The following is an 18,085-nucleotide window of genomic DNA, read 5'->3' on the forward strand; positions in this document are numbered from 1 at the left end:
ATCGGGGGTTGAAAATTTCTGGTTGGAGGATGGGGTTCACTTAAACGCGATTGTGGGCTTTGGATTTTTCAGGAAGGAATTGAGAGAGTTCTGGTGGCGTTGGGGCACACACGAGCCTGAGGTGTTCAGGGCTGTTCGTGGAGTTGATGCTGATTGGATGGGGGAAGGAATTGTAAGTCAATTCCAGGCAGTTTGAAATTGTGTGGGGTTAATCTGGCATTTTGGAATGGGCTCTGGACGGGGTTTTACCCCTGGAGCTTTTGGTGGTTAGTCTTCCTGGAACAGGATGTATGGTTCCGTCGAGCTGGTGATGGACGGCTGACGGTAACATGATGGTAGAGGTTCATTTGTTTGCCATATATATTAAGCCAGATCTTTTACTCCAAGAACCCTCCCCTCATATTTACATACCGATTGTATGTATATTTATGGTTATATGTTACTGTTTGTTAATAAACGTGGCCGCTGTGGCCAAAATTTATCCAAAGAATTTAAATTGTAGTGTTTTCATTTAAAAGGGGGTGGAACATTGTTGCGGATGGGTTCAGTATGGAAGTTACAAGGTGAGAAGCCGTATTTCGCCATACGCTGTCAAGTATTCAGATCCCACTGCCGGCTGTGTGGCACGCTTGGGAACCGCAGAGAACTGACCAGTGGTAATGTGAAAGGTACCGCCGATTAGAGCTTGTATTTCTCGCACTGTCACACAGATGACAGCATAGGAATGGGGTACGGGATCAGATTCAAGTGCTGTTCTGGTACCCAAGCCAAACTTTCTTTAAACAGCCATGGGTGTGCCCACCACTAGCCAGGATGCACACAGGTCGTCGAACACAAAATCCTAAACAAACCACATGAGTGGGTAAACCTAAAGCCATATCGACTTCCCGACGCCCAATGAAAGGTGATTTCGAAAGAGGTGAGGAGAATGTTGAGCCTGGGGGTCACTGTGGAGTCAAAGAGTTTCTGGTCCAGCTCCTCCTTGTGCCAAAGCCTGATGGAGAATGGCACTTTTGTAGTGATTACAGGAATCCTAAGGAGGTGTCCAAGTTTGATGTGTATACAATGATCCGCTTTGATGAACTCATTGAGAGGCTTAACCTGTTTCTGATGAGATAGGATGGAACAGTCTAAGGCGTTTCTGAAAGTTTCGGTATACTATCGTCTCTTTATCCCGAATTTCCCCATTAAAGCCGCACATCTGTTCAACCTCCTTAAGGGCACAAAGACGTCGATGACCAAGTGGTAATTCAAAGCCGAGATGGCGTCCAAGAGCTGAGGTTCGCCCTGTGTAAACAACCAGTCTTGGTCACACCAGACTTCAATAAGGAGTTTGTTGTCCAGACAGATGCCTCAGAGGTCTGGTTGGGAGCTCTGTTGTCCAAGGAAATAAATGGTGAGGAACATCCAATCCTATAACTAAGTAGGAAAATCTATTCCTGGGAAAAGGATTATGCTATTGTAGAGAAAGAATGCTTGGCTGTCAAATGGGCAAATAACACTCTGAGGTACTACCAGCTAGGCAGAAAGTTCAGGCTGGTGTCAGACCATGCACCCCTGAGATGGATATACAATAATATAACTCCTACAATACTGCCCCTATGTACAAGATTATAACTACTATAATACTGGTCCTATGTACAAGAATATGACTACTATAATACTGCTCCTATATACAAGAATACAACTTCTATAATACTGCCCCTATGTACAAGAATATAACTACTATAATACTGCCTCCTATGTACAAGAATATAACTACTATAATACTGCCCCTATGTACAAGAATATAACTCCTATAATACTGCCCCTATGTACAAGAATATAACTACTATAATACTGCCCCTATGTACAAGAATATAACTACTATAATACTGGTCCTATGTACAAGAATATAACTACTATAATACTGCCCCTATGTACAAGAATATAACTACTATAATACTGCCCCTATGTACAAGAATGTAACTACTATAATACTGCCTCTCTGTACAAGAATATAACTACTATAAAACTGCCCCTATGTACAAGAATATAACTACTATAATACTGCTCCTATGTACAAGAATATAACTCCTATAATACTGCCCCTATGTACAAGAATATAACTACTATAATACTGCTCCTATGTTCAAGAATATAACTCCTATAATACTGCTCCTATGTACAAGAATATAACTACTATAATACTGCCCCTATGTACAAGAATATAACTACTATAATATTGCCCCTATGTACAAGAATATAACCACTATAATACTGCCCCTATGTACAAGAATATAACCACTATAATACTGCCCCTATGTACAAGAATATAACTACTATAATACTGCTCCCTATGTACAAGAATATAACTACTATAATACTGTTCCTATGTACAAGAATATAACTACTATAATACTGCCTCCTATGTACAAGAATATAACTACTATAATACTGCCCCCTATGTACAAGAATATAACTACTATAATACTGCTCCTATGTACAAGAATATAACTGCTATAATACTGCTCCTATGTACAAGAATATCACCACTATAATACTGCCCCTATGTACAAGAATATAACTACTATAATACTGTTCCTATGTACAAGAATATAACCACTATAATACTGCCCCTATGTACAAGAAGATAACCACTATAATACTGCACCCTATGTACAAGAATATAACTACTATAATACTGTTCCTATGTACAAGAATATAACTACTATAATACTGCCCCTATGTACAAGAATATATCTACTATAATACTGCCCCCTATGTACAAGAATATAACTACAATAATACTGCCCCTATATACAATATAACTATAATATTGCTCCTATGTACAAGAATATAACTACTATAATACTGCCCCTATGTACAAGAATATAACTACTATAATACTGCCCCTATGTACAAGAATATAACCACTATAATACTGCCCCTATGTACAAGAATATAACTACTATAATACTGTTACTATGTACAAGAATATAACCACTATAATACTGCCCCTATGTACAAGAAGATAACCACTATAATACTGCACCCTATGTACAAGAATATAACTTCTATAATACTGCTCCTATGTACTGGAATAACTACTATAATACTGCACCTATGTACAAGAATATAACTACTATACTACTGCCCCTATGTACAAGAATATAACTACTATAATACTGCTCTCTATGTACAACAATATAACTACTATAATACTGCTCCTATGTACAAGAATATAACTACTATAATACTGCTCCTATGTACAAGAATATAACTACTATAATACTGCCCCTATGTACAAGAATATAACTACTATAATACTGCTCCTATGTACGAGAATATAACTCCTATAATACTGTCCCTATGTACAATAATATAACTACTATAATACTGCCCCTATGTGCAAGTGTATATCATAAGTAATATAAAGCTTCCCTTATGGCGAACATTTGTGCAAAGATTTTGTGACTTTTTGAAAAACTGCAAATGATGAATTAGGCGAAAACATCTGGAAAGTCCATAATAACAAACTAAAAAAAAAAAACATAAAAAAGTGAATTTAAAAATGGGGAAAATGAAAAGATGATTACGGAGTAAATGAAAAACAGGTGAAAAATACTTAAAACTGGACAAAAAAAGTGCAAAAGCAATGATGGATCGGCCCTTTGGTGTGGTTTCTATAGAGTATCCCGTAGGAGGCGCTGCTCAGTAATAGAACAATTAACGTCATTTCACTCAGGTCTTCAATAATGCAGTAAAATCTATGTGGAGAAAAGGAGGACCCCCTCTTAGTTGTTGGGCCTCTTAGCAGTCACTGTGTCTTCTAACCTGGTAGTTATGAGCAGTGAGACACCTGAGAAGTAAACAGTAGTATAAGTCGCATGAGATGGCGGTGCGCTGGAACAAGGGATGCCACCAATCTACTTTCTCCAAAGGATTAGAATCCTTTCACATAGTCTATATAACAGTACAGATTTAGAAATTTTATAGCATAGTTATTACATTACTTTATGTATGGAACCACTATATGTTGAGTACTATATGGTGGTTTTATTTATGGCTCTATCTGGTCACTATATGGTGGAATCTTTTAGCAACTGTAAGGTGGCCTATTTTGAGAACTCTATGGTGGCATGATTTAGTCACTATGTGTTGTTGTATTTGAGCACTTTATGGTGGTCCTATATGGTCACAGTATGATGATATTATCTGGTCAAAATGTGTTGGTATTCTTTATGCACTATATGGTGTTATACTTGGTCATTGTGCATTCATATCATTTAATCAGTTTGTTATGGCATAATTTGGTTTCTTTAAGGTGGTGTCATATGAATGGTGGTATTCAAACAATTTATGATGGTATTATTTAGTCACTGTTTGGTGGTATTATTATTGCATTATATAGTGGTATCTTTTGGGCACCATTGTGTTTTATTTGAACACTGTATGATATTATTTAGTTACTGTATCGAGCAATTATTTGGCCAATGTGTGTTGTCATTAATTGAGGACTGTTTGGTGATATTTGATAATTAAATAGCAGTATTATTTGAACACTATGTGGTGGCATTATTTTGGCACTGTATGCTAATAATACTCAAGCACTACTGTACATAGTGCTATTATTTGGTAACAGTATATTAATATAATTTGGGCACTATATGATTATATAGTTTTGCCACTATTTGTTGGCATCATTTGCGCACTGTATGGTTTTATTATTAGATAGTTTTATGGTGGTATTATTTGAGCAATATATGTTGGTACTCTTTGAGCACTATATGGTGGTATTTTTTTGGTCAATGTAGTTTGGTATGATTTCAGCACTATATGGCGGTATTATGTGTGCACTGTATGTTGATGATATTTCAGCAAAATTAAGTGTCATCATTTGGAACACTAATGTGGTTTTATTTAGAACACAATATGGTAGTATTATTTGGACATTACCTATTTATATTATTTGAGCATTAGATGGTGTTAATTATTTAGTTATTCAATAAGGAAGATATTTCAGCACCATATCATGGTATTTGAGCACATTATGGTAATACACTGTGTGCAGAATTATTAGGCAAGCTGTATTTGAGAGGATTATTTTTATTATTTTATAACAACTATGTTCTCAATCAACCCACAAGACTCATAGATATCAAAGCTTAATATTTTTGGAAGTTGGAGTGGGTTTTTTTTTAGATTTGGCTATCTTAGGAGGATATCTGTTTGTGCAGGTAACTATTACTGTGCAGAATTATTAGGCAACTTAATAAAAACCAACTATATACCCATCTCACTTGTTTATTTTCACCAGGTAAACCAATATAACAACACAAAATGTAGAAATAAACATTTCTGACATTCAAAAACAAAAGAATAAAAATCCGTGACCAACATAGCCACCTTTCTTTACGATGACACTCACCTTCCTTCCATCCATAGATTCTGTGTGTTGCTTGATCTGTTTACGTTCAACATTGCGTGCCGCAGCCACCACAGCCTCCCTGACACTGTTCCCAGAGGTGTACTGTTTTCACTCCCTGTAGATCTCACATTTTATGAGGGACCACAGGTTCTCTATGGGGTTCAGATCAGGTGAACAAGGGGGCCATGTCACTATTTTTTCTTCGTTTGGACCTTTACTGGCCTGCCACGCTGTGGAGTATTTGGATACATGTGATGGAGCATTGTGCTGCATGAAAATCATGTTTTTCTTGAACGATACCAACTTCTTCCTGTACCACTGCTTGAAGAAGGTGTCTTCCAGAAACTGGCAGTAGGTCTGGGAGTTGAGCTTCACTTCATCCTCAACCCGAAAGGGTCCCACAAGTGCATCTTTGATGATACCAGCCCATACCAGTACCCCACCTCCACCTGGCTGGCGTCTGAGTCGGAGTGGAGCTCTCGGCCCTTTACTGATCCAGCCTCGGGCCCATCCATCTGGCCCATCAAGAGTCGCTCTCATTTCTTCAGTCCATAAAACCTTACAAAAATCTGTCTTAAGATATTTCTTGGCCCAGTCTTGACGTTTTATCTTATGTTTCCTGTTGAAAGGTGGTCGTTTTCCAGCCTTCCTTACCTTGGCCATGTACCTGAGTATGGCACACCTTGAGCTTTTCGATACTCCAGTAACATTGCAGCTCTGAAATATGGCAAAACTGGTGGCAAATGGCATCTTGGCAGCTTCACGCTTGATTTTCCTCAATTCATGGGCAGTTATTTTGCGCCTTTTTTTTATCAACACGCTTCTTGCGACCCTGTTGGATATTTGCCATGAAACACTTGATTGTTCGGTGATCACGCTTCAAAAGTTTGGCAATTTCAAGACTGCTGCATTCCTCTGCAAGACATCTCACAATTTTTGACTTTTCAGAGTCCGTCAAATCTTTCTTCTGACCCATTTTGCCAAAGGAAAGGAAGTTGCCTAATAATTAAGCACACCTTACATAGAGTTTTGATGTCATTAGACCACACCCCTCCTCATTACAGAGATGCAAATCACCTGATTTACATAATTGGCAGATGGCTTTCAAGCCTATACAGCTTGGAGTAGAACAACATGTATAAAAATGATGATGTGATCAAAATACTCATTTGCCTAATAATTCTGCACACAGTGTATTACTTGATCACTATAGGTTAGCATTATTTCCAAACAGTATGTTGGTATTATTTCCGTACAGCATGGTGGTATTTTTTCCGCACAATATTTTCATATTTCTGCACTTTCTGGTAGTATTACTCAATCACTGTAGGTTATTATTTTCGCCCAGTATAGTGGTGGTATTACTATACAATATGGTGGTATTATTTTTCCCACAGTATGTTGGTATTTGAGCACTTTATGGATTTTTTTATCACTGTAGGTTATCATTATTTCCACACATTATGGTGGTATTATTTCCTTACAATATGTTGGTATTTGAGTAGTTTATGGTAGTATAATTCGATCACTGTAGGTTATTATTTTTGCACAGCAGGGTGGTATTATTCCCTTACAGTATGTTGGTATTTGAGCACTTCATGGTAGTATTGTTGGATCACTATAGGTTATCTTTAGTTCCGCACAGTATGGTGGTATTATATAGCACTGGTTGGCACTGTCCAGTACGGGGCACAGCATTATATTTGTGGTGTACAGTGGTAGCAGAACTGTATGGCATTGTCATTTAGAAGCGATACCTGGCCGACTACAGCGCCACTATTTAGAAACCGCAATCTGTTCAGATATTTAGGCAGTGTAGTGTAGTGCACCATATGGGTAAGACGCAGTGTAGAGCCGGCCATGTGTTAGGGGCTCAATTACAGATTTTTACTATGAAGCTGAGGCTTTTGTGTATTAAAGCTCATCTGCACATAATACCATTCGGTGCATTAGGAGGGATTGATTTGCTGATGACCTTTATCGTATTGACCTCTCAGCGCCGCGCCTTCCCCATCTACAGTCCACATCCCCTATAGGACGCGCAGGCCCTCAGAACTATATGAGAGCACACAGCCTTTGACATCAAAGTAACTCTGACCCTATGAGAATCCCCACATTGCTGCGCGCAGGATTAGTATTGCACAGCTGATGATAAATCAATGGACAAGCTCAGGCTTCAGGCGGAAGAGGAGCTGCTTCTCAATCATCGCACGCCGCCTCCTGCAACACCATCACCTGCCAGGAGCTATTATTTTCCTCTACACGCCTCATCACTCCGAGAGCGGAGCAGAACGCAGGGAATGAGCGGGACGAAGGGGAGAGAAGACCGATGCCCCCTAAATGCATGATGGGTGTTGTAGTCTGTACATGTTAGGTACTAATGCGGACACGTGCAAAAATTACAGATAGATAATAGATAGATAAATACATTGAGTACGGAAAGTATTCAGACCCCTTTAAATTTTTCTCTTTGTTTCATTGCAGCCATTTGGTAAATTCAAAAAAGTTCATTTTTTTCTCATTAATGTACACTCTGCACCCCATCTTGACTGAAAAATGCAGAAATCTTTGCAAATTTATTAGAAAAGTAAAACTGATATATCCCATGGTCATAAGTATTCAGACCCTTTGCTCAGACCCTCATATTTAAGTCACATTTAAGTCACATGCTGTCCATTTCCTTGTGATCCTCCTTGAGATGGTTCTACTCCTTCATTGGAGTCCAGCTGTGGGTAATTAAACTGATAGGACTTGATTTGTAAAGGCGCACACCTGTCTATATAAGACCTCACAGCTCACAGTGCATGTCAGACCAAATGAGAATCATGAGGTCAAAGGAACTGGCCAAGGATCTCAGAGACAGAATTATGGCGAGGCACAGATCTGGCCAAGGTTACAAAACAATTTTTGCAGTACTCAAAGTTCCTAAGAGCACAGTGGCCTCCATAATCCTTAAATGGAAGAAGTTTGGGACCACCAGACGTCTTCCTGGACATGGCCGTCCAGCCAAACAGAGCAATCATGGGAGAAGAGCCTTGGCGAGAGAGGTAAAGATGAACCCCAAGATCACTGTGGCTGAGCTCCACAGATGCAGTAGGGAGATGGGAGAAAGTTCCACAAAGTCAACTATCACTGCAGCCCTCCACCAGTCGGGCCTTTATGGCAGAGTGGCCCGACGGAAGCCTCTCCTCAGTGCCAGACATATGAGAGCCCACATAGAGTTTGCTAAAAAAACACACGAAGGACTCCCAGACTATGAGAAATAAGAATCTCTGGTCTGATGAGATAAATATAGAACATTTTGGTGATAATTCTAAGCGGTATGTGTGGAGAAAACCAGGCACTGCTCATCACCTGCCCAATACAATCCCAAAAGTGAAACATGGTGGTGGCAGCATCATGCTATGGGGGTGTTTTTCAGCTGCAGGGACAGGACGACTGGTTGCAATTGAAGGAAACATGAATGCGGCCAAGTACAGAGATATCCTGGATGAAAACCTCTTCCAGAGTGCTGTGGACCTCAGACTTGGCCGAAGGTTCACCTTCCAACAAGACAATGACCCTAAGCACACAGCTAAAATAACAAGGGATAGTGGCTTCAGAACAACTCTGTGACCATTCTTGACTGGCCCAGCCAGAGCCCTGACCTAAATAAACCCAATTGAGCATCTCTGGAGAGACCTGACAATGGCTGTCCACCAACGTTCACCATCCAACCTGAAGGAACTGGAGAAGATCTGCAAGGAAGAATGGCAGAGGATCCAAAATCCAGGGGTGAAGAACTTGTTGCATCGCTCCCAAGAAGACTCATGGCTGTACTAGCTCAAAAGGTGCTTCTACTCAATACTGAGCAAAGGGTCTGAATACTTAAGACCATGTGATATTTCAGTTTATCTTTTTTAATTTGCAAAAATTTCTATATTTCTGTTTTTTTTCAGTAAAGATGGGGTGCAGAGTGTACATTAATGAGAAAAAAAAACTTTTTTGAATTTACCAAATGGCTGCAATGAAACAAAGAGTGAAAAATTTAAAGGGGTCTGAATACTTTCCGAACCCAATGTATATTCTTGTATAAGGGGCAGTATTATGGTAGTTATATTTTTGTACATAGGGGCAGTATTATAGTAGTTATATTCTTGTACATATGAGCAGTATTATAGTAGTTATATTCTTGTACATAGGGAGCAGTATTATAGTAGTTATATTCTTGTACATAGGGGCAGTATTATAGTAGTTATATTCTTGTATATAGTAGCAGTATTATAGTAGATATATTCTTGTACATAGGGAGCAGTATTATAGTAGCTATATTCTTGTACATAGGAGCAGTATTATAGTAGTTATATTCTTGTACATAGGGAGCAGTATTATAGTAGTTATATTCTTGTACAAAGGAGCAGTATTATAGTAGTTATATTCTTGTACATAGGAGCAGTATTATAGTAGTTATATTCTTGTACATAGGGAGCAGTATTATAGTAGTTATATTCTTGTACATAGGGGCAGTATTATAGTAGTTATATTCTTGTACATAGGAGCATGATTATAGTAGTTATATTCTTGTACATAGGAGCAGTATTATAGTAGTTATATTCTTGTACATAGGGGCAGTATTATAGTAGTTATATTCTTGTACATAGGGGCATTATTATAGTAGTTATATTCTTGTACATAGGAGGCAGTATTATAGTAGTTATATTCTTGTACATAGAGGCAGTATTATAGTAGTTATATTCTTGTACATAGGAGCAGTATTATAGTAGTTATATTCTTGTACATAGAGGCAGTATTATAGTAGTTATATTCATGTACATAGGAGCAGTATTATAGTAGTTATATTCTTGTACATAGAGGCAGTATTATAGTAGTTATATTCTTGTACATAGGAAGCAGTATTATAGTAGTTATATTCTTGTACATAGGGGCAGTATTATAGTAGTTATATTCTTGTACATAGGAAGCAGTATTATAGTAGTTATATTCTTGTACATAGGGGGCAGTATTATAGTAGTTATATTCTTGCACATAGGGGGCGGTATTATGGTAGTCAATTCCATGATATAGTGGGCAGTATCGCTTTGTTATAATGTATAAAATGACTTTTTTTCCACAAAATGCAGGTGAAATAATATTTGAACCATCATAATGAGATTATCCGTCATGTAAGAAAATGTATCTGTTTATTTATTTGTCCATTTACATAACACTGTATTATCTTATGGTAAATATCCAGAGATACGATGAAAAACAGATTTTTCGTAGTTATAAGTGATGCCACTACCTACCTAATTGCTTCTTTATTAGGAAAGTTGCTTGTTTCCCTGAGAGCAAAATGTAATTAACTTTTGTTTATCCCTGTATCTTTTCTTTTCTGCCCTCCAGGACGTAATTATTTTCATTGTTGTAAGAAGATGGTGGCCGAACATTAGCAATAATTAGAGCAGATGGCAGGGAGGAAAAAAATAACGAAGAAGCAACGTTTCGTTATAAAAATAAAAATGGTTTCTAAAGCTGAGGATTGTGTTTCCCATCATCTTGAGATTGAGGTGGTGGAAATGATGGGGGGGGGGTTCTTGTGTTTTCTAAGGGGTTACGGAGAATTTGCACCATGCTGTTCATCATGGAGGTGAAGTGTTTGGAGTCACGGGTCCCTTCCAACGGGAAATAATACACTACATTCCATCACGTGAAATGTTAACCTTGTCATACCGCCGGCTGGGGCCGGGAACACTTGCTTTTTGTTTGATGGTTAAATGGCAATCTGTCAACGCTCTTCGCCGTGCTGCTTGCCTGCGTGAGTCAATGTAGCAGCCTCCATGTTGCCGGCCACCTGACAACTTATTACACAGGTCACATCATCCATGGATGAATGAAAAATTCTCCCTGTTCTACCTTGGAGGCTAAAAGTCAGGTAATCAACCGGAACTCTTAAAGGGGTTTTCCAAAACTTTTATAATAATGATCTTTTCTTAGGATTTTGACTCTTGGTTTATTCTTCTAATCATAGAATCATAGAGCTGGAAGGGACCTCCTGGGCCATCTGCTCCAACCCCCTGCTCAAAGCAGGATTTGCTAAATCATCCCAGACAGATGTCTGTCCAGCCTCTGTTTGAAGACTTCCATTGAAGGAGAACTCACCACTTCTCGTGGCAGCCTGTTCCACTCATTGATCACTCTAACGGTCAAAAAGTTTTTTCTAATATCTAATCTGTGTCTCCTCCCATTCAGTTTCATACCATTGCTTCTAGTCTTTCCTTGTGCAAATGAGAATAAAGATGATCCTTCTGCAATGTGACAGCCCTTGAGATTAGAGATGAGCGACTTTGTCTTTTTTAGGGTCGAGTCGGGTTTCATGAAACCCGACTTTCTCAAAAGTCGAGTCGAACTAAATCGGCCGACTATAGGGAAAAGTCGGGAAACACGAAACCCAATGCAAGTCAATGGGTGTCATGATCCAGTTTGGATTATGACAGATAAATGCACTAGTAACCTTTTTTTTTCCTTAAGCTGTTTGCGTAAAGATAGTTTTGCCCCCAGTGGCCGTTAGGGTCATTGCACTTGATACTTTAGTTTAGTGCACGTGATTATAAAGCAGGTGTGATTGCTCTGGCTCTGCTATAAAAGAGTGTCAGGTGTTGCAATCACGGTTGGTGATAGTGGTCATTTCCAACCATCCTTGGTGGAGGAAGGAGCTAAAGATAGTTCCTTGCAGCACAGTCAGAGTCCTGGTGTGGAAGGAGTCACAGAGGGGATTTCCTTGCAGCTCTGACAGAGTTAGGTGGCAGCTATTCAGGAGGAAAGCTGCATTCTGGTGGTGGACTCTGTTGCTGGGAGCAAGAGCAACAGAGCAAAGCTAAGTGGTGTTATCCCTGTTTGTGACTTACCTTATGTGTGTTTCAGTGCAGTGGTGGGATTAGTTTCTGCACCATCCATTTCATTAGAAAGGGCTAGGTGCAGGGAGAGCTAGGGTTCTTAGGTTCCAGCTTGGCGACAGGTGCGGAGCTTGTATAGGGACTGTTAGGAGTGTAGAGACTGGCTCAGGGGAGTGCAGGAGGTCTCCACGTCCCCGTTCCCTATCGCAGGGCCCTCCATTGTATTGGTTTCCCTGGGGTTCCCCTTATTATTTAAATTTGCCCTTCTGGTGGCGGTGTATCCAGTTTCACGTGTAATTCTGAAATTTGCCTGCTGGAGGCGGTGTATCCGGCTGCACGTTATATTATTTAAATTTGCCCTACTGGAGGCGGTGTATCCAGGGTCACGTGTGTGATAGAAATTCGCCCTGCTGGAGGCGGTGTGTCCAGTCACACGTTGACCATCACATTATCACCAACCGCAACATTTTTTTCCTCTGGTGAGACATGGGCCAAGTGCAGACTGGTGAGCAGTTGCTGCTGGCTCTCACTGAGATTAGTGAGGAGCTGAATGATGTGTTTCAGCCGCACCTGCAGCGGAATTATGGGTCTGAGGCTTAAGCTCTGCATCAACTAGAGGGTTCATATACGGCTTTGGCGAGTATGTGCCGTGGAGTCCCTGCTGGGGAGCAGGACTTGCTTATACAGGCGGACTTACCCAGGCAGGTGGGTGGAGTCGGTGTCCCCATGGTGCTGCCTGGTGTTCACCAAGGTGAAGGGGTACGTCCCTGTAGTGAGCAGACTAATGATTTAGTCCTTGGCACTGACGCCGAAAATTCTGTACTGTCAGAGAAGCCGTGCTCCCCGGGTCGTGTGGAGGAAGACTACCTGGGAGTGTATATTTCCTCCTCGCCCTCAGAAGGTACTATGTCAGCAGAGGTGATGGTTGGCGAGGTACCTGAGGACATACCGGTGCTTGTGAACAGTGGAGCTGAAGTCAGTCTGGTGGATGCTCAGTTTGTCCAGACTCATGGTCTGAGTTGGGAGACGCCGGACAAACCCATAAGCGTCCAGGCCATTAACTCCGTCCCACTGAGCCAGGGGGGGTTAAACCAAGTCGTAAAAGACATTGTGCTGTATAGTGAACATCATGATGAGTCCCAGTTATACTACGTCTTGGAGGGAAATCCAGCACCTATCGTTGTGGGCCCCCCTTGGTCTAAAAATCACAACCTGGTTTCAGATTGGCGGACTAGGGAAGTAGTCAGCTGGGAGCAGTCGTGTGAGGGCTGCTGCCTAGGGGCTACTGTCTCTTCCGTCTCTCTACAAACGTCCCCTTCCTCTCCAGTGAGAGCAGCAGAGGGGCTGCTGGAGAGTAGGGGCAAGTCTCAACCCTCGCCATTAGCCAACCCTGGGAGGTGGAGACCTCGTGGTGGAAGGGGTTGGAGGGTGGTGTACCCCTTGGTGATTTGCGGGGGTGTGAGTGTGGTGACTCAGGGGGAACGCCTCTGTTGTCAGTTCCAGAAAGAGTTCACCCTATTTTGACAAACGAATGTGTGGCAATAAACGTTCAGGTCCGAACGAGCATGTATGGGTGGCCACCAAAAACATCCAGTGGAAATGTGTTGTGGGGGTCTGGAATTCTCAGGTGATCGGGCCGTATCTGGTGTCGGCTATCCAGGGCCCGGAGACTTACCAGCTGGAGATACCCCCAAACATGCACATACACAACTCGTTCCCCAGATCGGCGCTTCGGACATGTGTGGTGCCTCCAGAACATACATTGCCAATACCAGCGGTGCTCGTTTGTCATAAACCTGAAGTTCGGGTAGTTGCTGGGGTGAACTCTGGACCTGGGCGTCCCCGCTGTAGGTGGTTCCCTGATGAGGAACGGTCTTGAGGGTCCAGAGGCCCCTCATTAAGGGAGGGTACTGTCATGATCCAGGTTGGATTATGACAGATAAATGCACTAGTAACCTTTTTTTTTTTCCTTAAGCTGTTTGCTTAAAGATAGTTTTGCCCCCGGTGGCCGTTAGGGTCATTGCATTTGTTACTTTAGTTTAGTACACGTTATTATGTGCTGCAGTGGTCGGTATCAAAGGAAATGCAAAAACTGGTCATTTTAACCCCTTCAGTTGCTGCAACGTCTAAGCGGTTACTCAGAGGAAATGACTCTGCTTATCACCCCGATGGCCCTATGTAATGTGATCGCAAGATACTGATGGGATGTTATTGAAGTTATGGACCTAACAGTGGCCCTAAGGTCAGCCATTTTAGTACACCTAATAATAATGTCAACTTTACCCACAGAAAACAAGCCATCCTGCTGCTCAGTCGATGGAAAAATAAAAAAATCAGGGGTCACAAAAGGCAAAGTGAAAGTGCTTTCATAAAAACATAAACATGAGAACATAAGAAATATAAACTAATAAGCTAACACATTGCTTAAAGTTAAACCGCACAGTAAATACCATAAAAAATACTCTCCCAAAATACCCAAAATATCGTAGAGTTGCTTTTTTCATACCTGTTTTTCATTACACTATATGAACCTTAATCCCAAAAGATACCATTGAAAATATTAATCGCTATACAATATAAAAAAGTGATTGTGCAACTATGTAGACCAAAAACTTAAAAAGTTATGGCTTTGAGATGCAGGATGAAAAAAAAGAGACTGCCCTGTCATAAATGGCAAGAAAGAGATAAATCAAGGAGTTTTAGGATTTTTCTGGCCTACTGTAGATAACCTTTCTCGATATGTCCCATTTGTAGAATTGGTGTGAATTGATTTGCAGGGACCATGAGAAACCATCTCCTGCCTGATGGTACTGCAGCTCCTTTTTTGACTTTATGACATTGCGTCATGCCAGATAATCAAAAGAAGAGCCGCCGATGTCATCAGGTAGTTAGCCGTTCTCATGGATCAAATGCGGCATCTACAGATTACCGCTTTGGTTAATGTTCCAGGTCCTTCAAATCCATTCCTGCCAACTCTACCCATTTGGTTATTGGAGAAAAACGAAAATGGAGAGGTCCCCTCACTTGGCTAAAGTGGAGAGCAACCTCTAAAAATGGACAAACATCACAAAGCTGAAGCTATCTCCCCCAACTTCTGCAGAAACAAGAACACCCATTGTGCATGGTTTTAGAAGAAGCTAGAGACCTTAGCGGCTAAGTAAAGGATAAGTCTCATTTTGAGAGAAACTTTAAATTGTCCCAATCAAAATTCTTAGAAATTTGTTTCAAAGGGGTTGTCCGAGACTTTATCAATGATGGATTATCCTTTGGATAGGTCGTCAGTGTCTCATCGGTAGGGATGCAACACGATCACCTGCTGGCAGTGGCGAGATGTGCTTGGTTTCGGAGATGCAAAGCACAACTTTGTCAACTGTATGGTGACTGCAGCTGGGTACTGCATATTCACCCCCTATTCGGATCAATAGGGGCGGATGTGCAGTTCTTGGTTGCGACCACTATTCCATGAACAGAGCTGTGCTGTGCAGTTTCGCAACTGAGTAGTTCTGGCCAGCGGGAACAGCTGTTCGTCAGGGGTGTCGGGTGTCGCACCTCCACTGATCAGACATTGATGACTTATCCTAAGGATAGGCCATCAATGTTAATGTTCCGGACAACCCTTTTAATTATTGAAAATGGGTATAATGTGGGATAAACTGACCAACCAAGTCTAGTCCATTCCTTGATTTCCACCCTTCAGCATTCATGCAGACTATGCTACAGGTAATTGTCAGGTCTTTACCACTTACTGATAGACGGAAGACTCCACCACATGTTACCAAAGCCGATTTAGTCAGACATTATGAGGTCAGGTTAGGCGGAGCGCTTTCACTATAAAATTACGGTGAGAGCAGGCAGCAGACAAGTAGATGATGTCAAGAGACAAGATGGATCAATGCCAGGAAATACCCATCACAAACAAATCCATAAAGGACCATATTACTCAGGCATTGGTCGCTGAGGTCTGTAAGAAGTCTGGGCTGGCTGGAAATTGGTGAGACACATTGGTGTAGCGTAGACAGGGGGATGTCCCAGGCGCAGAATTATTAGAGGCACTACATCTTTGCCTAAGAATTAACGCAGCTAATGCCAAAGATATGGGGCAGTGCACAGACTTCAAGCTGGGTAACCGGATTTCCAGTAAGCGCCGGAGCTTCGCGAAGATGCCAAAGTTGGATACTGTGGTAGAGCAGGCAACTATTGTTCCTTTGCCCACCACTCTTTGTCCTGCAGGTTGCCAGCTGCAAGATGTCAGATTCTCTGGGCAATGTTTGTCCCGTATTGTGCCACCCAAGCAATCCCACTGCATATGGAACAGACGATTCGGATGCTTGGATTAGGCAAGTGTAAACTTTTTTTTGATGGGTAGCACAAAAGTTGTTATACTATTTTTGCAGTGGGTACTCCAAAACTAGGGAAACTCATGGGGCAAATTTTGTTTAATGGAGCATAATCACTGGTTGGAGAAGTGTAAGGAGGTCGACGAGATCTCGGGTATCTGCATGCCGGGTCCGGAACCAAAAAGGCTGCATCCTCTGTTCCGGGGGGGAAGCCTGAGTGTGGTGGACATTCCCCTGCTGTCTGGGGGGAGCCTGAGGGCTAAGGAGCTTCCTATGTCCCAGGAGGGCGGGCTGAATTAGAAAAAGGCGCGCAGCGTCGAAGACATAAAAAGAGAGAGCACTCGAAGCAAGGCAGTCTAACGCAGGTGCAGAGCAGTGTTGAGGGCAGCAGAGAGAGCAGCACGGAGGGCGGTGAGTGGCGCACCCTTCCTCCCCTGCCAGAGAGTACCAGCGTAGCGATGGGCCAATTAGAAGGAGCCCCCATCGCCCGAAGAGAGCCATGCGGAACAGAGCCGCACAATACAGAGCCGTGCAGAGTGGAACCGTGTGGAGCAGAGCAGAACCGAGCCAGTGTTGCAGCACACCCAGTAGCGGACAGAGATCAAGGTGCCGTGCGCTTAATGACAGAGCAATACAGCGCACGTGCCGCAAATAGAGTGCTGCATAGACCTTGGTGATCTTTCACCAGTTACACCGTGGAGCAGTGTCACGTTCCGGCGGTTCCACACATTGGACTCAGTACCGTGCTAGACACATGTGAACACGGGAAAGTTATCCTCTCCTCACAGACTCCATTGAGACGTCAAGTGCCGCTGTTGTCGGTGCCACCGTTGGATTCCCGCCTTTCACAGACTTCTTCGCGACGTCACGTGCCGCTGTTGTCGGTGCCACTGTTGGAACCCTGAGACGCTGCACAGAAGACTACAGTCGGATAAGTTTCTCCTCTTTAATTACTGAACTATCGTCGTCCCTGACCTACCCTGCCACTCTCTCAGTTCTTCCCCATTTCCCTACCGTCACCCTGCAACTCACTACTCCCTGCGTGGAGTGCATTTATTGTTAAATAAACCTGTTAACTCTTGATCTGCTTCCTGTCTGTGACGACATTCCACGTTCCTGCGATTTCTACAGAAACATGACTTCGGCACATGAAGTTTCAGAGGCGGAAGTCACACATATGAGATTTACAGAAGCAGGGATCCCAGGAAGAAACCACAGAAGGGTGGCCAAGAAACGAAGAGAGGTGACGGACTTTTTGGTCATCCATTCATTTGATATGGCGCCTTGTAATACCACGTTAACAAGGCCAGGGGGCCTTCACGTAGAGAAGTTCCCCAGTTGGGACATTTGCTCTAATTGAACTGATGTTGTAGAAAATTATCAGTTTATGTACACCATGAAGGATGCATAGGGATCTGCTATTCCCTACGAGTCCAACATCATTAAGATGAATGGGAAACGGAGAA

At 42.0% G+C, this 18,085-nt stretch overlaps 1 protein-coding gene across 1 annotated transcript in view; it reads left to right on the forward strand.

Moving 5' to 3' along the window:
• Positions 1-538: 538 nt before the first annotated feature.
• LOC141098644 (fibrocystin-like) overlaps positions 539-18,085 on the forward strand; it is a 475,648-nt gene continuing 458,101 nt past the window's right edge. Inside the window, exons 1-2 of the mRNA XM_073586616.1 lie at positions 539-668; positions 1,220-1,359. Coding sequence (XP_073442717.1) covers positions 539-668; positions 1,220-1,359 — 270 coding nt within the window. The remainder of the gene's footprint in view (positions 669-1,219; positions 1,360-18,085) is intronic.

The sequence above is a fragment of the Dendrobates tinctorius genome, unplaced genomic scaffold (assembly GCF_039654945.1).
Source record: "Dendrobates tinctorius isolate UK_male_01 unplaced genomic scaffold, ASM3965494v1 ptg000093l, whole genome shotgun sequence".
NCBI lineage: Eukaryota > Metazoa > Chordata > Amphibia > Anura > Dendrobatidae > Dendrobates > Dendrobates tinctorius.